This window comes from Dromaius novaehollandiae, chromosome 1 (genome assembly GCF_036370855.1).
Source record: "Dromaius novaehollandiae isolate bDroNov1 chromosome 1, bDroNov1.hap1, whole genome shotgun sequence".
NCBI classification, from domain to species: Eukaryota; Metazoa; Chordata; class Aves; order Casuariiformes; family Dromaiidae; genus Dromaius; species Dromaius novaehollandiae.
The window spans coordinates 73,043,826-73,069,019 of NC_088098.1; the positions used below are offsets into that span (position 1 = coordinate 73,043,826).

The window sequence follows — 25,194 nt, forward strand, 5'->3', positions numbered from 1 at the left end:
ATTTTCACTGTCTTCATTTCAGAGGTTCTTCAGTGAGACTTCACTACGATCCACTTTTCAGAAATGCCTGAGAAAATTTGCCCTAAAAAGCCTGAAAGGTATCTGGCTGAGCACCTTAAAAGCTCACATCACTTACCACTTGTGGAAGTCTTGGTTAAAATGCTCCATCTGCTCAGGTCAGCTTCTTCATGGAGGGTCTAAGCACTCCTTGTATCTCAATCTGCTTCCATTTGCAAAGATTTGTATTTGTTGGAGATACCAAAATAGTAAATTTAAGCCTACTGAGAGTAAGCCTGTCTTTTCCTTAGTTACTTTTCACAGACTCTGAGGAACATGCATACTATTGCTCTGGGATATCCCAGAGCAATCCAACCAGATAGCTTTATTTATATGCAGCAAGCAAAGAGAAGCTACTTAAGAGCTTAAGTGAAAAGCTGCTCTCACTAGTCATCACTGTACTTCTGACTGAGAGTAAGGCAAAGGAACCATTTTCCATATACTTTCCAAGCCAGACTATGAATACAAGGCAACATGTCAGCAGAACATTAGCAATATTTAATCCATTGTACACCAAATTACTCTGACATCAAGCAGCAGTGTATGAACCAGTATTAAAAGCAATAATACAACTGCTTTATTAACTACACAAATTATCTTAAAGATACGCCACAGAAGTAAATGACTATTTCAGGTGCTGCAATTACTAAGGGAAATGCGATCAGAAGAAAAGGGAATAAGACAAGCAGGTCACTGCCCTTTATGGCTTTGCCAGAGGTCTCTTTTAAAAGACCCACCACTGCTTGTAATCTTGTGACTGACATTTATGCTGACATTTGCTGGTGCCACAGCACTCTGACTGCAGTGGAGGAGATGACTGACAGCTGCCTATTTCATCTGAGTTTACTCTTTCACGCCATTTGCAAGGATGTTGTTTTCCTTTGAAGACAGCACTGGAAAATGGTAATAGCTGAAATTTTTTATGTTCCTGTACGTGTCCAATGTGGAGGAAGCTAAACTGACACCTTCACATATGTGAACAAAGTCTGATCTGCTAGAGAAAAGTTAGCTAGAAAAACCTCTTTTTGTACCGCCCAAGAGCTGCTCTGAGTGCCAAGGCAATATCCACTGACACTAACACCATGTAATGTAGAACAGCCAGCAATTCATTTTCTCTGTGTGGAGTATTATAGGTATCACTAAGGGACAGTGCTAATGGGAGATGCACAGAAAGTGCACCGCGAATCTCAGGTAGGAGCGATCCTGGCAGCTATGAGCAGAACTGCCTCTGTAAGGAAATTCTAGAGGTTTGCACTCTTAAGGAAGAGATCATTTAAATTCCTTATAATTTAAAATGCTGATGTATGTGAATAAATTCAATAGGGGACTTAGGTTCAGCTTTACAGCACACTGTTTTACTGATCTGTTTTCTAATGCAATTCTTAGTCCTGGATTAGGTGCTTAAGCTCCTTGCTCAGCACTTGCATTACCCACAACATGATTACCAAAGGCAACAGAGCCAAATCAGTTAGGAAATAGTGCCAAGAAAGGACAGAGAAAGGTCAGGCATAGCTCCCCACCCACCTGCACTGTGCTGAAGAGACAATGCTTCCTTCTAGTCAGCATTAATGGATATGAGCCCTCTTCTTTTCTTACTATTATCAACCCTTTTTTCTTCTCCTTCTGCCCTGGAGCAAGGTAGTGAAAGACCTGCAGCTAGCATACTCACCCAGATGGAAGATCCTGGGGTTCAAACCCCACTTCTTCCTCAGTACAAAGAAGGTTTCCATATCCTCCCCCCTCACGATAACTGTTCCAGCTAAGGGGGATGAGCAAATGACCACTTCTTCCCCTTCCACAAACTCTCTGACTCGGCAGGCAGGAGAATACCTGCCCAATTACATGAACCAAGCAGAGAAGGCCTGGATGGCCAGTTCCATTGCAATTCAGACTTCAACTTCTTGATTCGAGCTTCACAGCTTAGGTCCTTTGGGAATTCAGGTTTCTCAAAGTTATGCAGAAGCTAAGTATATAAATTCTGTAATGGGGCACCTTCAAGTGGCAGTTATACAATTCAATGGGGAACTTATTTCTAGCTTTGCAGCATGCAATTTTAGTGATTTCTTCTCTAATGTAATTTAGGCATTCATGAAACCTTTGTGGTTTTTAAGTCATGTATACCTTTGATCAAATGATGTCTTGCTTAAACAAAAAGCTAAGAGCTTTCTGTGAGAAATAAACCGGAGGAAAGCTTTCAGTATTTAGTATTTAGGCAACTACTTTCAAGAAGGTCTCTACATAGCTAAGGGAGAAAAATGGATCAACATTGCCCAAACTAAAAAGATAAAGAAAAGTTCATTCACATGAATTCTGTTTAATGAGGTTTGTGCCTGTCTTGCATTTACCTCTTAGGTGAAACCCGTCTTAGTTCAGAAGGCCTGCTCCAAACCTATAGACTTCATTCTAAAGGTATTAAGACACCTATATGATGTGAAAAGTGCAGTCTTCTGTGCTATTTAATGTCCTTCTACCTTAATGTAAACTTGACTGATATGTATATTTTACACAGGTTATCTTGCACAGGGATATAAAAAAAAAGTCAAAATTGAGTCAGGGATATAACAAAGCAAAACCTTAGTTCAGCATAGGTAATTATTTCTCCTGCAAAAACTTGCACATTCAGGCAATCAGTGAAAAAAATAAACTACCACAAAACTTACCCAATCAATCACAGTCAAACAAAACCAGTATCATAGCTCAAGCAAGCCACTATTTGATGTACTGAATTAACAACTTCACCTTACTAAAGGCAAACAACAAATATCACCTACACTCTTGCTAGTGTTCCCTGCCAACAAAGAGGAAACATTTTCATTTTCATATGAATTGATCAGAATTGACAAGATGCCATTCTAGAAGCTTTAATCAATTTAATCCAATTTAGAGAAAAACCTAAAACAATTTTTAAGTAATTTTGACTAATGAAATGATGGAGGAAATCATAACTGTTCACAGATATTCTGTAGCCAGGAAATGAAGCCAAATTGGCCAGCTAAACTGTTCATTGTGAGCTTTTCACCTAGTGTTAGTTCTGACTGAAAAGAGAGGAAAGCCTTCAACATCTGAGTCATATTCTCATACCACACTGATGTCAAGCATTAATTTTACACATTTAATTTAATGAAACCTTTCAGTTCACATTTAACAAAACATGGCATATTTTGTTTAACTGAAACTCATTCTGTAATAAAGTAGTTTCTTCATGGAAACAACTCCAATTAAAAAATATAATTCACTATCAAAATTTCACTTTTTTTAATACAAAAATAATTTAGAATGCATTCGCCTGACATAATAGCCTGCAATGAAAGAATGGTCAAAAGGGGCAGTTACTATGTCAATCTAATAAAGCCAATGCAAAAATTCCCTTTATTTCAAAAAACTTTGATTTAGGCCTTTGAAATAGTTCATTTGTCTGTATGCTTCTGCTTTTCATTTCTAGATTTCCCAATGAGAAGGAAGGTTACAAAGCAGAGTTAGTGGACAAGCCATTCAAAGACAAGGCATTTCTGATGCTCCCACTGCAGCACAATCAAGTATTTAAGCATGTAAGTGCCACATTTCTCTGCTGCCGCTGAATGCAAAAGGATGGGGGCCTGCTTTGAGGAAGTGGAGAGCACACCACATTGCTGGGTAACCATGACAATGAGACAGCAGGAAGAAGAAATGTTTGCCTAAACAGCATCCAGCCACATAACCCCAGCATAACACCGCTCTAGTTAAACAGTATGCCAGAGGACTAAGAAGAGCTCTTAGTGAAGCACAGTAAATAAAGTGCCCCCTCTTTAGATGTAGATGTGCAGGGACCCTTCTCTCTTCTACGCACATGTCCATGAGATCACCTGGATGCGGCAAGGATGTATTTGCACATGGGAAATAATACTGCTGTATTCAGCCACAGCTGGGGGCAGATTATCAATATAATATCACACTGCTAAAAATATGACATTTTAGCCCAGCCAAGAATCTACCTCCCCAAAACGCCACTGTCAAGCTTACCTATGAAAACGATGCAAAACAACAACTTAGTTAAACAAAATAATACGCATCTTGTTATTACAAAATATCTATGGGACATTGCAAAGTTAGGTGGCACTTTATAGAACATATTTGAGATGTGGCTTTTGCTCCATAAATCTTTCAGATGCATTTACGCTTGGCTTCTACTGCTTTAAAACTACATCCTCTTTGCCATTTGAGTCAATAGTTCAGTGGGGGTTGCACCCTGTACACTCAGGCTACGGCTTTGTGTACAGCGGTGGGAAGCTGCATTACTCTGGGGCACAGAAGTGCCTCAGGGGGCACCGTTTCTTTGTTAAAACCTTGAGGTAGAGGTGGAGCACATCAGCCACAGTGTCCTACATTTTAAACCTTGCCAGAAGCCTGCGGCCCCTGCCCTAATTCGCTTCTTGGGGTACTCACGAAGAAAGCCACTGTTTTCTCTCAGATGTTTTTTACAGTCATTCCTAGTCCTTCTTTCCTTTAAATCCTAGAAAGAAGAACGCCCCCTTGCCCAGCTTTTGCCCCATCCTTATGTAGCTGCCCTGATGCAGTCAAGTCCTAAATTGTTTGATCCAGCTCAAAGCTGGATTTAAACAGTCTTCAAAAATTAAACTAGTCTGACTTCACTCCTCTTGATCCCCACAAGCTTTTCTCAAATAAGTCTCCTGCTTTATCACTTACATAAGTTGTACCTGATATAATTAAAATGCTAAACAGACATTTTCACTGAGGGCAGATTATGGCTGACTGCATGAAATGGGTCCTTAGCAGGGAAGATGCATAGAAACCAGCTAACAGGGAGCTAGGGACCAGTGAACCCCTGATATCCACAAAATCGGGGATATTGAAAAGTGGGTAGGAGGCAATAAGCACCTTGGGCTACTAAGTCATTTAATCCTCTCCCTCCCTTTCTGTCTGTGTTAATTGATTTATGCGGGATGACTTGGTAGGCATTTCAGGAAATGAACTATCCTGTTTTGTCATGCCCAATATAATAATCAACAGGATAAAATCAACTCAGAATCAAGCTGGGACCACTCAGTCACAATGGTAGGAGGAATTAAATAGCATTAATTAGAGGGGGAGTATAGAAGTCTTTTGGTCTGGGATGCGTCTCCTCTTCTGTTAGCTTACGAAGACCTCTGTGGTTTGGCTTAAGAGATATGGTCTACAGTTCATAAGAAAGGTGAAGGGAAATAAGGAGCATTTTTCCACTGGGTACCAACCCAGCTGAGAGAAGATTTGGGTTGGAGACTGACTTTCAAAGAGGAATAGAAAAAGCTTAGTGAATCTGTACCCCAGCCACCATTAACTCAACTGAAGGTCCCTCTAACTACCCCACAGACAATGCTTTTCTTCTTATTTCAGTGCAAGATCACACAAGGGAGAAAGAATCAGAGACAAAAAGATTTTTCAAGCTATCCTGTTTACGCCACAGAAATCAAAACTGTCTTCCTCTACAATAGTCGTCCTATTGGCTACCCAGGTTACTTCTACATATTCCACATGCTAAGACTTTCTCCACAAGAATCCTTCTATTTTACTGAAATTTGCTAAAAAACCCACTGCACTTTGTGTTAACAAAAGGAGCCTGATTCTTTGAGGTGTGATGAACTCCCACTTCCCACGGAGCCTGTGACAGAGGTTGATGTGCAAAACTGCTGAAGATTGGTCTTTTATATAACTTGTAACTTGCTTCCCTGCACCTTCCACTTGTTGATATATTGGGAAAGGGCCAGCAGAAACATTAGAATTTCAGTCCCAATGCAGTTTTATACTCTGTGATTTGAATCCATCCCAGCTTTTACAATAGAGCTATAGAATATGAATTATGGTATTGCAAACAAAGTGTGGAACAATTACTGACATTTAGAGGGATTTATTTACCATCTTTTGGCAAATAAATAATGTTTGCATATACTCTTTCTTTGAAAAAACACCTTTTCTTTTATATGCATACTCGTTTTCTTCAATACTAAACAGTTAATGAACTTCCAAACTACTAAAAAAAAATCTGTGAACATTTTGGATTGTAAACTCTTCTACCTTTTATATACATAAAAAATGCCTAACAGACTAGTCTTGATTTATGACCAGAGCCATCTAGGAATTTCTGTTACATTAAAAAATCACATTTTTGTTTCATTCTTTTAAAAATAAATATGTTCCTTAATTTAACTGATTCACTAATAAAAAGTAATGAAGCGGCATAAAATACCAGTATGGTAAAAGTGCACTGTTGAGGAAATGAGCTACAAATGAGCTGAAACTGTCTATTTCTAAAATTACAGATGGATAAATTGCACAATGTCCACTTTGGAGTATTCAGCAGTTCAGATGCTTCTCTGAGTCTTATTTAAAAACCCTGAATCTCAGCAACTACATAATTTCAAATAGTAGCTGTACTATATAAAAAGCCATAGGGAAGGAGATGCCAAAATGGACTAAAAATCATAGACTTTCCAATCAAAACATTCTTTTTGGTCAGCATTACTTGCTAACTTCAAGCTAAACATATTAACCATTTCACTCAAACCCACAATTGCATTTTTCAGTTAATACATTAATTATCCCTCCAATTTCTCTCAGCTTTTCTTGCATGCCCTATCTCTGTATTTTACTTTCATATAGGGATATATCTTTCTCCCATATTTAGAAATATAGCTGCTCTCAAAATGATGCTTCTGTGAAAAACCTCACTTGGGGACACTGTGATATTTGATAGACTTGGAAACTCTGTCCACAAAAGACAGCATGTGATAGCTGTATGGTCCCTGAAGATGCTTTAAAGGGCACTCAATGGATAATCCATCTCTATTATCATGCGGACGTAATTATTACAGATACATGGAACAATGAACTGCATACATAAGAAATCGCTGGCCAGTCAACTCAAGGAGAGTAAAGGAAAAAAATCAAAGGAAAAAACTTGAGAAGTTTGCTCTTTTCTTTTGGTTCCTATACAACACAAGGAAGGAATATGTGAACAGTGAACTCCCCCACCTCAATCTTTTGCCAGATCTGCCTATAAGGAAGAGGAGCAGAGAGGGCACCAGTGTTACTCCATGGAAATGCTCCCTTTGACACACTGAAGATGTAAATCTTAGAGGACAGTTTTGACTTAGGATTGCTTTTACAATCTGCAGAAGAAGCTTCACTGATGGCTTCAGAGAAGCAAAATCCAGCCCAGAAACCTCACAGTGCAATACAATAGATAATTATTATTTTCAGTTAAATTAAATGCAAAACACATATTTTACTGTTTTGTGATGAAGAGTGTTTTCTAAAATGTCAATAAAGGTTAAAAAGAAATGACCTGATTAGTCTGTTCAACAAAGTAAGTGAATTTCCAGTTGCTGTTTATCGTAAGAAAGCAGAAAAGAATCTGAAACATCATAAATAACATGGATTTTGTTTCTTATATTTTATTCTCATAAAAAAGCGAAAAAGAAAAATGCAAAAGAACTTAGAACCAGGGTATTTGGTTTGAGGATCAGTTGGATATTTCATTTTGTCTGCAGTGCTAATTATAGACTTGATTATTATATAAATATTGTTTCATGTTAGCTCTATGGCCCAGCCTCTGGATGGAAGCTACCTAAATTTAGAATTAATCTTATTTTCTTGATGTAGTTTCAATAATAAACATTATGATCAAGTCTAGGTGTACATTACAGTATTAAAATGCCTCCTTTTTAAACACTTGGTGGAATCAGTGTTACTCCTCTGCTATGGCTTAGCTAGTCTGACAGTAAAAACGAAGATTTATTTTTATGTGGCTTGAACTAAAATGACTGATTTTTGATGTGTGCTCACCCTTAACTATTAACATTGTGTGCAATGGCAGTTTAAATGTTTTATTTTCAAATAAACAGGCAAATGGACTGTTATTTCTATAAATACTAACAGGATCATGCTCAAGCACTGGGAGTTTTCAGCCTGGAGCAAGAGGAAACCACACATTTTCTGTTTATTTTTGTGGGTTTTACTATTTTAGGTAACATCAAGTCCTGGGCTGGAGATATTCTCACGTTTTTGGTTACTTTGAAGAAAATGGCCCCACAGTTTCTGAGCAAATTAGGTCAACTTGTGCTAAATCACTGAGTGATAAAAACGTGTTCTCTGTGACAACAATATATAGGCCATGTCCTCTTGGATATCTATCCTCAAATCTCTTTCAAGGAGCTGAGAAGAAATCAATATGAAAATGGAAAAATGGTCTAGGTTTTGCTTTTCCTTTATAACTGGCTACTTTTGACGTCTTGAATAGGTGGATATGGACAATTATTTATTTGTGTGAATTTTTTTTGAGTAATACCTCTGCTGCGTTTCCTCAGCCTCACTTAATGATAACTTGATTGTCTGCAGGTAAAAAAGTTCTTGTTAAGATTTTTAAGTCGCTTTTTGAAAGTACAACTTCAGACACCATTAGATGTCTCAAGTTCTGCAAAGGTCTCACACTATTCTCTGAAACCTGAAGGTTTTTTGCAGCCCTGAAGATTTTTTTATCAATCAGAGTCAGTTTGAAACAGTTTGACTCCTGTATCTAATTTCTTTGCAGTAATAAAACCCTCTAATGAACACAGAGTAAAATGATTAAAATAAGTAAATACAGAAAAACTAGGGAAGGAAAAAGCTAATGAATTCAATTGCAATCACTATGCCAGTAATAGTCTTAACTCAATGTATTGATTAAATATCTGAATATTTACATCTTGTACTGGAACCGCTGAAGGCAAATGATGCATTGCAAAGCAAACAGAAGCTGACCTTTGCATGTTTTCCCATCAGGCTGCAGGGTAAATCCAACTGGGCAACTGCACCGTACCCCTGTCGCGGTGTCCTTGCAAGTCCGATCACAGCCTCCGTTATTGACAGCACATGTTTCTGCAGAATGAAAGAGAAAGAGAGAGAGAGAGAGGGAGAAAGGGAGTGTAATGAAATGTCCTGGGGGAGGGGCATCAACTCTTTGGGGCAATATTACAACATTACAAAAGCAATCTAAGTTTAACAAGCCATCTCAAGCAAGCTCTCAAGCTCATCAGGGCCCATGTACTTGTTTTGACTAGTAAATCATTTCCACAAGCCATGATTTCTTTCTCCCCCAAAACTCCTGTTTGTATTGATTATATTTAGTCAGTGTTTTTGAACTGTCTTAGACAATAAGATGGGTTATTATATATGAAACATGTTTAAAAAGAAAAAAAAGTGATTGCCTTTAAAAGCAGAACCGAACATACAGTCTGTTTTGTATCTGTCAATGTCTAGCCAAGGCTTTTTAGGGTTCATTTTTTTAAATGATACTGTAGGCATAATGAACTTTAAAAAACAGTAGAAAGCAGAGCAGAGTGCTAGACTTGCAACCGAGAATTTAAAATCCTTAGTTAAGAAAGAGTTAATGGAAAATGAACTACATACATCACTTTGACAAGAATCTACATGCCCAATCTGTTCTTACTGAACTACAAGCAAAAGGCATCTGGGTTTTGTCCACTTAAAGCTTTTTGCAAATTGAAAGGAGTTTGGAGTGGGTGGGAGGGCATAATTGAGGTCACTGAACCCATTCCAAGCTGTGTCATTGAAATTTCCCAGTGCTTGTAGTATGTAGAATGGTGGCTGGGCAAACACAGGCAAGAGAAAGCTGCAACACTTCTTAGCTTTTACAATAGTGGGCAATGACTACTAGGTACCACTCCATTAAAAAAAAAAATCTTCAACTTCATTAAAAAAAGCAAAAACCCCTCCTTCATTGCCATTATTTTCTGTTACTTGTGTGTGCACACATGCACACCTTACATGTACATACACACGCATACACACACACACAGATCTGTAATATAGATAAAAGGCAAATGAAATGATCAATTTTCCTTAGATCCAGAGAACAGAGTGGATATAAGGATGCCAATTTAGCATGCCAGTTTGAACTGTGTATTTATCTGAAAAAGCATTTATTTCAGAGAGTGAGTCCTCTTAATAATATCTTTTCTAGTTGCTGTAGCTTTGATTAAATTAAAATGCCCCCCTCCCCAGGACTGCCATTATTCTGCTCAGCTCACCTCCTTCTGACTCTCCCTAAAGAGTCTTTGTCGTTACTTACTCAGATTTACAGACTCCTAGTGCTGAATATTCACAGTCTGTGTCACAATTGTACTCGGTGGACAGAGTCTGACAATAAGCAACAGGATATGCTAATGGGGAAGTGCTTTAGAACAGTATGTTGATCAAAATAATTTACACAGAACAGAAAAGGCTTTATCTTCAAAATGACTGGTACTTAAGGATTTTTATTTTAGTGTGGCCTCTGCTAATGTGCTCAAGGTGAACTTATGCTGGCCCTTTGGGGGGACATCATGGACATCATTGCTTAAAAAGAAGCAAAAATAGTTTAATTGTTTTTTTCTTTTGTACTGGCACAAACCTCTATATCAGTTTGGGAATATGCTGCTGGCACTTATAAACAAACTGAAAGCAAGGGGCTGTGGGACAGGGAAGTATGTGTTAATAGCATGGGACAGAACATTCCCATCCATATACACACACACATGCTTTATTAGATTTATTTTAAATTGCTTTATACCATGTGCATGTATATGCCATATATTAACATCATTTAAAAATGTAATTAATATACAAATATATTTGTATATAATCGCTAGCAAGCACAGCTAACAAATAGACTGATATGTTCTTAGGAGACAGCTTCCTAAAAATGTAGCTGATTCTGCAACTCCTTATCTTCAGATGAAGTTCTTGCTCACCTGTGTAATCAACAAAATTAAAGGGCCATTTTGCATGAGTACAGACCATTTAGGTGAGTAAAACTTGCAAGATCTGAACCTAACTGTTTAAGCAATATAGCTCTTTAATTTTCTTTAATTCCCCTGGGAAGGGCTTTTTTTATAGATTTAAATGTTGACACTACTGTTTGAAGAATTCTTCTATAAATTACAATGCTGGCATTTCTATTTGCATATGAATATGTGTGTGTGTGTGTGTGTGTGTGTGTGTGCGCGCGCGCGCGTGCGCCCTCTTGGGCCAAAATATCGAATGATTTTATGTTTCAGAGAAGGGAAAAAGTTTCAGCAGATTTACCATGGCACATGAAGAATGAAGAGTTCTTTATTGCAGTTCATCACCACGAGATGAACATTACTTAAGCACTAATACTTCTGCTTTCTGGATGACATCCAGTGAAAATGAATAGACACAACAATTTTTTTTCCCATGGTATGGATGACTGGATCTATAGGGTAAGGGTCATTCAGTGAGCAAGAGTTATTTCTATGTATAAATAGAGGGAATCAAGCCAGCTTTTCTTATTTTCACAGAGATTTAGTAAAACAAACTGAAAACAATAAATACCTTTCAACTTTTCTGGTGACTCTGACTAAATACATGAACAGCTCTAGCAGAATGAAGATTCAAGCATGCAAGAGGACATCTGACACTACCTTTAACATCTTGGATAATCACAGAGATGTATTGATGAAATTCCTTAAACTCAAGGTCGTGAGAAAAAAATTGGTAAAAGAAAGCCAATGTGAATAGTAGAATGTGGGAAAGAGGTATCACAAGCTACATCAAAAAGAACTGCTGAGGCCTATATGCAACATAACCTGAAGTGCACCACCACTTGTGTTTCTGTTAGAAATGACTTCAACCCATTCTTCATCTCACCACTGTCACACTTGAGTATATATTTGAAATCCAAATTTCAGTTTTACATCTTAAATAAAGAGCAGAAGCAAATAACTTATTTCCAAGCCATCATTCTGGAGATGCTATACTTATAGGGAAGGGACAGAATGAATGTTCAAAATCTGGATCACATCTCTACAGGTAATGTTGATCCTATGGACCATTTTCCTCTGGTTTTGTCTCTGTGAAAGGTCACCTCAGTGTATTAGTCCTTTTTTTTTCATTTCAGGCTTTTTTGGCATATGTTTCTGATGTGTCTTACTCTGATGAAGGAGCAGAAAGAGGACTGAAAGACACAAAGCAGTGTTGGGAAACTTGACATTTTAATTCATTCTGAATTATGATACAGCTCATCATTTGAAACTGTTAGACTTTACTGTGAATTTAAAGAGGTGCTTGCAGCCTACTCACATCCTTATTGAATTCCCACTAGAAAACTGAGACAGAAACAGATCTATAGAAAAGGATGTCTCTCTCTATATAAAGTGATATGGACAACTTTTATTGTGTTTTTGCACAGTAAGATCCTAATTCTGGAACAATCTCTCAGATATCGGCTCCCTGAATCTATAGACAAGAGGTAATCAAAATCATTACCAAAATGATACGCCTATGTTTTATGAGATTATTATATTTATCTTTTTAACAGCTTTAATTCCATTGGTACTATGGGATATGCACTGTTTCTGCATATTAAAATATCCTATTAGAAAGCATAAGCTTGAGGAGTCAGTCCTTCAGCATTTTATCAAGAATACTCAGTAAGTTATCAGGGAATATGCATGAGTATTCACTCCTTTAATATGTCACTTCAGTGTCTGCAAGGATTTAGCAGCAACAGACAAGTTCTTCAGGTCCTAGACCTGCAGTTTTTGAACTCAGCTAGAATCTCTACTGTGTGGCAATAGAGCTTGGTCAATTTCTTAAAAATAAAGACCGGACCAGACCAGACCGGACTTATTCGGCTTTGAATATTATTAAATGCCTGAAATTCTAAACACATTTTTCATTGTGTGGGAATTTTTCTGAAAACCTAAATTTCTGCTTTTTTTATGAAATAGGCAAAATCCAAATATTCAAAATGTAATCCTCTATTCAAATCTGGTTTTTGAAAGTGGCCCAATATTTCATAAGGCCATTTAAAATCTGCTTCAAAGACAGGTGTGTCATCTCTATGATCAAAAAAACAGGATGTGACTTTACAGGTTTTACTGAAAATGAGGCAAATCTTGGATTCTTTGTTGTGCACTCTGACAACTTAGTTTAATTTGAACTAAAATCCAAAATAACATTTAGGAACTTAGACACAGTGTAAAGCAAAACAGACCTACACAGGTATATGGGACAAGATGGGACACATCTGAAGGTCATAAAGTAATATATGTCTTGGTGGACTCATGCTCTGTAATCTTTGATAAGTCATGAATGCAGAGGAGGGTTCCTAATGACTGGAAGAAGGCAAACTTCACACACATCCTCAAGATGGTCAAGAGAGGCGGGGTGGGGAATTCAGGCCAGCCAGCCCCTGATCAGACCCCAGGAAGTTCATGCATCAGATCATCCTGGAAGCCATTTCCAAACACCTGGAAGACAAGAAGATGATTTGGAACAGCCAGCATCAACCTAGCAAGGGCAAATCATGCCTAATTAACATGACTGCCTTCCACAATGATGTGACTTGCTCTGTGGATAAGGGGAGAACATGGATATTGTTCATCTTGAATTTAGCAAGGCCTTTGACAGTCTTTCAGAGTACCCTTACGGCCACACTGATGAGAGAGGGACTGGATAAGCGAATGACAAGGTAGGGCATCCATCAGCTAGTGATCCGGGGCCAACACCACTAAATGTCTTTACTAACGACCTGCATGATGGGGTGAAGCGCGCTTTCAGAAAGTTGGTGGATGATACGAAATTGGGGAGCAGTCAACACACTGAAGGGCAGGTCTGCTATTCAGAGAGACCTTAACAGGTTGGAGAAATGGCCTGAGAGTAACCTCATGAACTTCAGCAAAGGCAAATGTAAGTCCTGGGATGGAATGATTCCATGCAACAGGAGAGGCTAGAGAGCAGGTTTGCAGAAAAAGACCTAGGGCGTGGTGGACAACAAGTTGAACATGAGTCAGCAGTAAGCAGTATGACCTTCTTGCAGCAAAGAAGGCCAATGGCACCTAGCCTGTATTAGTAAGAGAGCAACCAGAAGGTTGGGGGAAGCGATCTTTTCCCTTTACTTGGCACTGATGAGACAGCTGGAGTGCTGTCTCCAGTTTTGGGCTCTCCAGTGCAAGAAAGACATGGTCATACTGGAGTGAGTTCAGTGCATGGCTGCCAAGATGATGTTTAGGGGGCTGGAGCACATGGCAAGGAGAGGCTGAGAGAAGCTGAGAGAGCTGTTCAGCCTTAACAAGAAAGGGCTCAGGGGAGATCCTATTCCTGTTTACAGTTATCCAAGGGGAGGGTGTAGAGAAGATGGAGCCAGACTTTCTTCAGAGGTGCACAGTGAAAGGATGGAAGCAATGGAAAGAAGATGCAAAATGGGAAATCCTGACTCAAATAAGGAAGAAAATGTTCACCATGAGGGTGGTCAAACACTGAAGCAGGTGCCCAGAGAGACTGTAAAATGTCCAAGCTTGGAGATATTCAAAATTCAGCTGAGCACAGCCCTGAGCAATTTGATGCAGCTGGCCTTTGAGCAAGAGGTTGGACCAGATGACCTCCAGAGGTCCTTCCAAACTACATGATTCTATGACTCAATGAAAACTGATTCACATACCCTACAGAGACTAAAGGATCTGAGTTCCACTTTACCTCATTTATTTCTCTTAAAGAATACCGGAAGGGAAGAGGAAGAAGGGAAGTCTCATGGACACGGCAAGCAGCACATGAAATTCAAGAGCAAACTCAGCATACTATTTAAGCATCTCTTTGAAGCCTGATACATTCATATCTCCAATAGGAAATGCTGTTGTTCCAAAAGCTGGAGTGTGGAAGTGGACACCTAAATTTTTTCCCTAACTTTCCAAGAGCTGCTGTGTCATCCTTGGCAAATTACTTGCACTGGAGTTCTCAAGACATTTTGTGCTATCTTGGTTTCCTCATGTAAAATAGAGATGTTATTTCTTATGAGATCTTTTGAAATTTATTAGAACACATGTTCTAGAAATGTAAAATACCATTTTTACAACTCCCAATAATACAAAAATTATTAAAAGTGAGTTTTGACACCTCCTTCCTCTTAATATACTTTTTGCCCTGATAATATTTATTTCCTCTTTAAAGGTAACTGTTTACAAGGATAAGAGAATTCCATCTTCTCCGTCCGGTCTAGATCTCCTATAGATTAATATAATGATGCAACGAGATTTGTAAGAGAAACCTTTATCTAACAGACATGTTTGTGTTTCTTTTTTTTTTTTTCTTAATCAAAGTCAGTCATTTTGGATTCACTTTAGTTATGTTCTACTTAAAAAAATAATCCTATAAACTCTGGAATGTGTACACGTACCTGTATGTAAAACTCTGCTTTCCCAGTCTCAGTCAACCTGTTAGAGCATTTGGCATGCTGTTCAGTGTGATAAAATTTTCCTTAAGATGACATCAAATTTTCAAATGATACTCTTAAGAGATAAGAAGATTTTAAAAATTAAGGATGTCATACATGAGTATGAGGGACAAAGTGGAGAAGTAACAAAGGGATCAGTCATGTTTCTCAAGAGACCTAAAACAAAATAATCTATTTTGGGTGACAGACAACTAAGGAGGGGATTGATGAAATTACAATTTTTTTTAATTTCAAATTTCAGAAAGAGGCAAGCTCCCTATCTGCACAACAAAGGTGTAATCTTGTCCATCCCACTAGAAAGCTGTGTCAGAGGGCAGATACAAAAAGCCCTCAGGCCATTGTGCAGGCCACCAAGATACCCATCAATGTAGCAGACTTGTGCTGTGTAGACCTGTGCTGCTGTATCCTGAGCAAAATACACAACACAGAGAAGTGCTGTGTGGTGAAGTGTTGCACTTGTGATGAATGTCCGTTTCCTTTGTCTGATCAGTATGCAGCTCTTTATCCCAAAGAGCACATTCAGCCACAAGGCACCAAAGGAAGAGCAAGACATTTAGCAGCAAGGTGTTTCCTTTGGGGATGTGGAGAGGCAGTTCTCTGATCTTTTCAAAAAGTGCTGTTACCCAGCATGGCAGTCTCCAGTCATTAGGATCTAGAGGCCCTATTTATTTTCCATCTGTTGATCACGAAAGTATGACTGGAAAGACTGGAAAACACCTCTAAATGAAGGAGCTGTTTTTAATAATGTGTATGTATAAACATGCAAAGAAACTTTAAAGGAAAACCAAAAGTGGCCAGCTGAAGTGAAAACAGAAGAAATCATACAGAGTTTCAAATCAAAAAGGAGAGGGAAGACACTAAAGTCACCACCTCTGTTCAAGTAAGTCTTGCAACAACTGCTGCTGTCTTGATCATCTTTCTCAGGGAAAGAGCATGAGAGATGTGACAGTTAATGGCAGCTCCTTCCACAGGAGTTGTTCTTGGAAGAAAAAATGAAAAAAAAAAATGTGTACAGCTAATTATTATCTTCTCCTGTGAATGAGAGAGGAATGTTACACTAAAGTCCTGCCTCAAGGCCTTGTGCAGGGGAAAAGAAGAATTTTTGCAGCCATGTGTAGGCAATAAAAGATTAGGATTGGCCGTATCTGTAGGTTTATAACATCAAACTCCAAAGAAAGTGAGATCCATACACTGCAAAGGGTACAATACATGCCCTCTTCTCTCACTTCAGCAAGTAATTAGCAACAGGTTTTGAAGGTAATTGCTGTTCTAAAGATTTTTTTTTGTACTGATTCTCAAATCTAAAAGGTCATTGACGGGTTTAGTGCTGTCTGAAGACACAAATCCAGGTAATGTCTGACTTTAAGACAAAAGTGAGTAGAAGAGGGGTTTTTCCTAAGTTTGTGAAACTTCTGTAAACTCTTTAGGTTGACATGGTAAGAGGTAAGTATATCTGAAAGGAAGAGATGAAGGAAGAAAATGCTTGTTTCCCATACCTAGTTCCTATGATTGGTCAATATCAACACTGACACTAGTGCAAGTTAGAGCAAGCTAGCAGTTTGATCGCCCTTCACTTGGAAGTAGCTTGCAGCATCCTAAAGCTCACTGGGTCAGCAAAAATCTGGTGCTCAGGCTTTGCTCCCAACACCTGTACTACACTGGAAGAGCTTACTTTGAGCTAACTTTTATGCCAGCAAGGAGCAATTTGTGGTGGAGCACTCTGGAGCTGTGAATTTAGAGTAGCTATCAGGTCCTATCAGGTAGGTCACAGCTACGAGGAAAAGTTGTGGCTAATAATATTCAGAGTCTAATCATATTTATTTCTATACATGGTCTGAATTTTGTACAAAATGTGTGCAGCAGCAATATCTTATGCTCAGAATGACAGTCTTAAATTCGGGGCTCAGACACATGAGTAAATCAGGTTGAAAGCTAAAGGCTGTAAGCTGAATGGCAGATGTACAGCACTCACCCTCTTAGCCAGCCCCAGTATGAGGAATATGGATAATCTTAAAACTTTTTTCCTAATGAGGTTTCTGTGAGCTTAGCAATCGGAGTGGTGACAATGGTTAAACTACTGGTAATCCTTGTTCCTCAACAGATGTGCCATAACTAAAATTGCTGTAAACTGCTAATGTATCTGAACCAAGAGATAACCTGTTTGTCTGTTCCAAACACATAAAAATGAATTGAATTGTCTGTATTTAACACAGTAAAACACAAACTGACTCTCCAAGCTATGTGTACAAGACAAGGAAACTTGTATATTTGTCTAAGTGAGGAAAGATTAAAGATATCTTTGAAAGAAAACCAAATGCCTGGCAATTTGTAAGTAAGAGTACAGAAAAAGCAGAGAAATGTCCTATTAATATTCATCAGTGATGCTTGATAGCTATCATAGAGTTGCTACTCTCTTCTCATTTGCTTTATGTCCTGCACTGATTCCCAAAAGATTTTACAATATGCCTCAGCAGAAGTCAAATTGCAGGACCAGTCCTGAACAGAGCATAGGATGTCAGTGAGTACTATCTGCAATTTAAACTGATTTTTTTTTTCAAGTAAGATTTCAAAGGAAACTGCCAGGAGCTGGGTGACTGTATCGCTGTAGCATTTCGGAGATCTCATATAGACCAACACCAGGAAATCACTGTGCCAGGTACTATTAAGTCACAGTTAAAAACCAGTTATTAAATGAAACAGTACGATGCTAAAATAACTTCTGTACAGAAACACAAGATGACAGTAAAACATACAAATCAGTTGTGCAGAGATCAGATTCCCAAAGTCAGCTCATGGGTAGATTGTAAGTGAGAATGAACTTGCTGGGTTACTTTTAGTCCTACTACTCATACACTTATACTTTTACATGCTCAAATATTTTTACTTACTTCAGCATCATAAAGAGTCTCTTTCTCTCAGAAAACAGCCACTGCACTGCTAGTCAGGGCTACGGTATATTAGAACAGTTCTCTGAGAGAGTCAGGCACAGAACTGCCAGCAGTAGGTCCTGCTCAGCTGAGTATCATTTGCTCCTTCACTTTCAAGAACACTAAATTCATTCATAGATTTTAATATAAAAAAGTACTTGAAATCAAGTTCACCCATAACTTGTAATCCACCCCCTTTTTCCCCACAGAAAGCTCTTTGCTCAGTCTGGCTCATCGTGGCATCATGGGTTGCATGTTGATCACTTGCATGACCATGCCAAAAAACAAAGATTATCCAACTGGCCAAAAGGCCAGTCTAAAATCTCACTCAAATTCTAACCAGAAATGCACTGACACAAAATACAAAAGTCTGAAACGTGGAAGAGATTAGAACCTAGCTCAGGAAAGGCAAATTTGTTTGGAAAAAATCTGTTGATTACACAGTTAAGCTTGCTTTTAAATAAGAGGAAGTATGCAGAGTAAGTAACATGGCAATGACACATGATAAAACTGCTGTTTCCATCCACAAAAGAACTTGCAAGTGGCAGTGCATGGAATGTATGGTATGAGATCAGGGTACAGGGAGGAACCCAAAAGGCTACAAACAGAAGGAGAAACTTAAGCACACAACTAAAATATTTGAATTTTCAGTTAAGACACAACTATGTTATTCTCATGCAAATTATGCTCTCTGATGCTGAAAGGATAGAGAAAGAGCATTCAGAAGAGTATAATGAAAGAAACAAATAGTTGTGAACAGAAAGGAGGAGAAACTGAATGAGCTTCCTACTCAGGGAATGAAAAAGGTGAGACAGAAAGAACATTCACTCCGTTATGCTTGTCTCCCCATTTCCCTGCAATTTCATGATTGGTAGAATATTATTTGCATGAAAATAGGATGAGAATTCTGTACTACCATGTAGTGAATGTGTGAAGAAATGTCTAGGCGAATCCTGCAGTGAATCATGAGGCCTGCAGTTTTCATTTTAGAAACATTCTATTCCTTATCAGGGGACACTGCATATTTAGGGAACTATAATCGATAGATTGGATCAGGCATTTTATAAACACTGGATGAATCAAGTCTGATCCCTTAAAAATTGTACTGTTAGTTGTGATTGTGTTGCTCCCTCTAAATAGAGAAGCCACATTTAAGAAAAACTGAAATACTCTGAACACTGCTAAGGAGCATTATCTGGGACAAAACTGGGACAAATACTTTGATCTAAAATGGAAAAGCAAAACAATGGAAGGTAGTGGTAGGAATTCTGGATAAGGTCAGAGTCTTTATCATTTGCAAAGAAATGAAGAAAAGGGATTTTTACAGGAAATAGCACACCATTCACTAACTCAATGGATAAAAGTGATGATAACTGAAGATGAAAGGATCTGCCCTTGGGAAAGAGAGAATGGATGAATGACCTCAGGAATTCCTTCCGCCTATTTTCTATAATTTCATATAGCAAAGTAAAACTGACACAAAGAATTAAAGTGGGATCTTGATTTCACAGTTAGTAGCTGAGTTACAGGTCCTCCTCGCAGTATGCCTGTTAATAGTATGTTTTAAATGCTTTATTCATTAAAACAAAAAAAGGTTGTGATGTATACAGAGTGGCACATTTGGCTTTCTGACAGTAAGCATTTCTAAGTCAGATAAATGCCAATTATAGAAATAAGATATATTTTAAATCATTGGAAAGAGTCCTAGGATGCAGTACAACAAAGCCAGGAACTGCAGTACATATTGAAAACGTTTTCTTGGTTTAAAGTGAGCCTTGGTAGACTGCAACTGTGATAGAAGTTAACTGCTCTGGAAGCACACTTTAAAACTTAAACGCTACTTTGTCCATCTCCATGGTGTTAGAGACAGGAAAACTGCGATTAGGATCACCTGGAAACTATCATTTCATTTTGAAAGAGAACGAAAAATCAAGACTGCAGAATCTATTCTTATTTCACATTGGAAAAAAACAAGCTAAGACTTTTGGAAATTTTCTAACAGAAAACCAGAGATTATAACACTCTTCATTCCAATAGCTCAGTAGCTCAGACATTACATGGCATGTTGGAAATCCAGGTTCCAGTCTCTGTTCTTTTATGTTTATTGAACCTGAAGAATCCCAAACCCTAATCAGACTATCAGTTATCAATACTGGCCCAAAAGGTAAAACAAGTTCATGAGGCAATAGTGAGTGAGCCTGACTTTACAGTCCAACATTCACCTGGGACACGGGTGGTAAATCACCAGAAAGGCTCTTTAGTACCATTTTCTCCCCTTCCAAATGAATGTTCTCACCAGACTACTGTGTACACTTTGTCTTCCTATTTCTGAAGATCATTCCAGGCAAAAGCAATATGAAAAAACAAAGTCTTCCTACAAAACTTAGTTTCAAGATGAAGAAAGGCTTTTGCCAGAACATTCCTGTCAGATTAAAAAAAAATTAGGTAAAGAATATAGTGCTGAAGTAAGATCTATGCCTCAGCAATGTTCCTTCCTGAGCTGCAAAGGAACTAAATTTGGCTCCTTCTGCAATCCAGAAAATGGTGGATTCCCACATGAACTACACAGTCATTGTGTGCCTTATATTGAATACAGTAATTCAAGACAAGAGATTTGACTTTGGAGAAGTTATTCACAGTGGACCATTAGAGGGAGAGATCTTTGGAGGCCTGAAAGAATGATCAGTGGAGGTATGATATGATGTCAGCTATATTTCTCTACTATTGCAACTATTTGACACCTGGCAGAAGAAAATTATGTTAATTATCAGACTCTGGCAATCCTAGTTAATTTTGTAAATTCTATTTCCCTGTAAAAGAGAAAGAGCTGTATGTCTCTGCTGAAAAGAAAATAGTGACTCAAAGAGATTAAGTTCTGAAATTCCTGCCAAACAGAACATCAGACTGGAGGCAACAGCTTGGGTCAGATAGGCATAGAAGATTAAAAAGTCCACTCTTACCCTATGACTCCTACAAAACATAAGCCATAAAGCCTCCTTACTGCTCTGACAAGCTTATGGTCTTCAGTAGAAAAGACCACAACCCTCAAAATTACAATGTGTCATTGGGAAAGGCAGAAATAAAAAGAAGGAAGCCTACTAGAGAAATCAAAAGGTTTTTACTTGTTACTCACATGCATGTTCATACAGGGCATATTCCCATGCAGTTTAAGACCAGATATTTTTTAGCCTTAAGAGCACATGGCGGGGTGCTCTCAAACGTTATGAAAATGGGCACAGTGTGTCCCACACCATCAGTCCTCAGTTCCAAGAATTTCCAAGTGGACTTGGAGGAAGAAGGGAGAAGGGTGGCTGACCATATGAGCGTGCATGTGGACAACACATCTCAAAGAAATTCTAGCTCCTAGTAAGTGACCTTTCTTTCTCCTTCCCTGATTGTCAATATGAAGTTCACACCAAAGGTGACTACCTGCTGTAGTCCCCACCCTATGCAAGCTACCTGAAGGAGGATCTTGATTCTCCAGAAACAAGAAGAGTAGAGAACTGCTCTGCTAAGAGCTGCATACTGCCTGGAAGCCTCTGTGATGAGAAACTGCAGAAGTGAGGATGGCAATCCAGACAGCTTTCTGCATATCTCAGCCACAGAAAGTAGCTTGAACTCTTGGGGAATATGTTCAGGTCACACTTGGTGGTTCCACCCCTGCCCATTAACAGCAAGACACAATCTTGTGTCAGCAAGACACTGATAGTCTTGGGCGGAAATTGTTATAGCTAGGTACCTTTCTATCACGGAGTAATTAGGTGACAGGTGCTCCTAAAGGATTTGCTCCCAACCAAATGAAAATCTAAGCGAGTTTGATGTCCAGGGTGAATAGAGTTGCCTAATCCTTATATGTATGTGGTTTAGTAAAAAAATACTATATGCCTGATTATCTGGATCAGGTGACACATAAGGCACAAAGTTGGATACCAACTTTGGGTGCAAATGGGTAAACCTAAGGTAAGATGGATCAGCTACAAAGCTCTCAATCTCTCTGACCAATGTAGTTGATGGAATAGATGCTAAAATGTTTGCCATCACTGGAAAATGCCAGAAGCTATGGCCATGAGCTAAAATTGTTCCTTCGTAAACAATGTGAGCATGCCATTAAAGTTCTATTGCAGGTACTGAGCTAAAAATGCTGTGGTAACTGGTGAGAAGATAATGAAGGGAGATTCATCTCCTCTAACTGCAGACTATACTGCAATATAAACAGCTACAGACATTTCGTCTAGACTCGCTCTGCACTTACTTTTAGAATATGGTATGTATCTTAGACCTCTAAAACGAGGTGAGATGAATCCCACCCCTTGTATGCTTCCACTAGTAGATATGGGGCTGAAATAGATGTCAAATATACTTTCATCAGCCTAATGGAGAATGCTTGCGTTTTTGGATGCAGGAACTCACTGGGGGGAGTCATCCTTAAGGGTAAAAGACCTACCTGAACACTGCACAGACTCTAGCCATTCAGCTATTCAAATGCATGCAGTAACTATTTTTGTGGATGTTTCTTATCAGAGAGAAAACAGTCACTTTAACTAGCTGGGACATAGAGGGATTTGCAGTTCAATCGAAAAGTTGATCAAGGCCTGTGAGAATATGCCTGAGGCTAAAACAAAATATTTCCTGAAAACAAAACCACTTCAGCCAGAACAGGATAAACATAGCTACCTTGGCTGATATTTCTGAGTACAAAGATGCCATTCCAGTACACTCACCTGTGATATGCCAGTCTGAACTGACTCTGGCTATCTACTGCAGTATTTGAGATCCTTGGAAGTTAAACTGATAGTGGATATATGCTTTGCAAAACATGTCCACCTTCAGGCAAAAAGGAGATGATTTTGTCGTGTAGAACATGCAGTGCTGCTCTTTGTCACAAGCTACACTTGATCTGTGTGAGGAATTCTCAAACTACATATTGCACCACTCACGTCTTTTCCAAGTGACAGGACTGAAAGCGGTTTGTTAGAAAACATGCCCTGCTCTCCAGGCAGGTAACAGGGTATTCATTATAAAAGGTCTGGAAGGCTACTGAAAATGGAAGAACAGCCATCTGCAGAGGTCAAATGACTCCTGTCACTGTGAGGGAAAATACAAGACTAGTGAAAATACTACCTTAATCGCTGGATATGTGCCCTGAATATAGACTGATCAAAGCTCTGCCTGTAAGCCATTGTCATGAAGTCAGGCATGGGGTGTAAAATAGAATAACAAATCCCAGTCTGGCAAAGCTGGTCCCTGTTGGCATGGATTTCCAAATGCCTTAAAAGACTTCCTAGGCTACAGAAGCAATCTAAGTAATAAAGCCCAGGACAGTTCGATGCAGTTGAACAGTTCTACAGTTTATACAAGCACATCAGTTCACACCAAAAGGGTTTGAAAGGATCTTGGGAGCCACGTCCAAGGTAAGAAAAGAGGTCTATGTTCCTGAATCTGAGGTGGGCTGCAAGTATAGCCATAGCTTTACTGAAGACCCGAGGAATCAGTGTTCAATGGCAAGACCTTGAGCTGTCTTCACTCATGATGAGTTAAGCACATCTTGTGAAGGACTAAATTTCAGGGAAGAGTTTGGGTGTTCTGAAGACACCTGTAGTGATAGTATTACTGCCATTTGCTTCACTATCCTGACCCTAAACATGCATGGGAAATTACTGTGCTTCCTTAAGCTCAAGACAGGCTCAATGCTCTGCTCCTCTTTGATATAAGAAAAAGAATTTTGTAAAACTCTGCTCTTGAGACAAGAAGGAACTGACCTTCTATCTCCTACACCAGAGGAGGAGCATTTTCTTGCCAAAGTGGGTTCTTATAACAGTGATCACTGGAAAGAATGGAAAAGGGGGGCAGAAGATGAGGGAGGGAAACAGCCTTTGCAGTTGTTCTGAAGTTATCTGCATCCAAGCCCAAAGGAACCTGATCCATTTGACTACTAGAGGGCACAGGGAGGGAAATGAAACATGGTGAAAAATGGATCAGGCCCACACCTTCAAAAGTGTTGATTAGAAAATAAGATCTGAGAAACACCCTAGTGGATATAAGCTGGGTCACATCATTACAGTGTTGATAATGCACCTTAAGGATTCATTCAGTCTAGTAAGGTCTGTGACGCTGACAATGCAGCAAGTGACTGTATTTTTAAAGACAATTTACAAAACCCCATAAAACTGCTTGGTTCTCAGAACTGATATAAAATGTTCCCAAAGAACAAAACATTACCTGTGATTTTTTATAGGAGATGAGGACTTCTTAAGATGTAAGACCAGACAATTCTGGCTCCTCAAAGAGGACATTTTCAATCAGCTGTCACATCTCCATAAGCAGACAACATGTTTGCAAGGAGGCAGCTCAGTGACATAACTGATGATATCAAACCTATTTTTGTATCCACAGTATCAAGCCCTATGTGAAAGAGAGCTTTAGGATATTAATAGGTAATTGTTCTGTAAAATTTCTCCAGCCTTTTCAAGTGAAAGACAATCCTCAAGAAGACAGTTACACTAAACCAGTAAGACTTGATAATTTGCAATATATATAATAATAAAGCTCTAGATTCATGGATATCTCAGCTTTCCAATCCTGGATTGTGGGGCTGCTGGTTACAAATTTTCTCCAGGGCTGCATTAGCAGCAAGAAATTTGGAAACTGGATACATGAATAAAAGCAACTTCCATTGCTAAGGATGTGATCCTGAATGCAATACTTTGAAGGTATGTGCAGAAACTGGCTTCTTCTGAAGTTGTGTGCATGGAATGGAACGGCTGTAATTCAGGTAGGCAGGGCATGATGTACTGTGTTTCAAACTGATTCTGGAGCTGGATGAAAAAAAGATTTGAAATGCATTAGCACTCTCATCTAATCAGACATGGCAGTCTCATGCTGTGACAGGAAAAACAGTCTTGGGCCAATAAGTCCTCAAGGAAAAGAAGATCAAAGGAAAGCAGG

At 38.8% G+C, this 25,194-nt stretch overlaps 1 protein-coding gene across 7 annotated transcripts in view; it reads right to left on the reverse strand.

Annotated features, from left to right (window-relative positions):
• The window catches only part of SCUBE1 (signal peptide, CUB domain and EGF like domain containing 1), a 220,679-nt gene that overhangs the window by 72,126 nt on the left and 123,359 nt on the right, over positions 1 to 25,194 (reverse strand). For all 7 annotated transcript variants that reach the window (XM_026114052.2, XM_026114051.2, XM_026114056.2 and 4 more), the window contains one exon: positions 8,830 to 8,946. In XM_026114052.2, the coding sequence (XP_025969837.1) occupies positions 8,830 to 8,946 (117 nt within the window). The remainder of the gene's footprint in view (positions 1 to 8,829; positions 8,947 to 25,194) is intronic.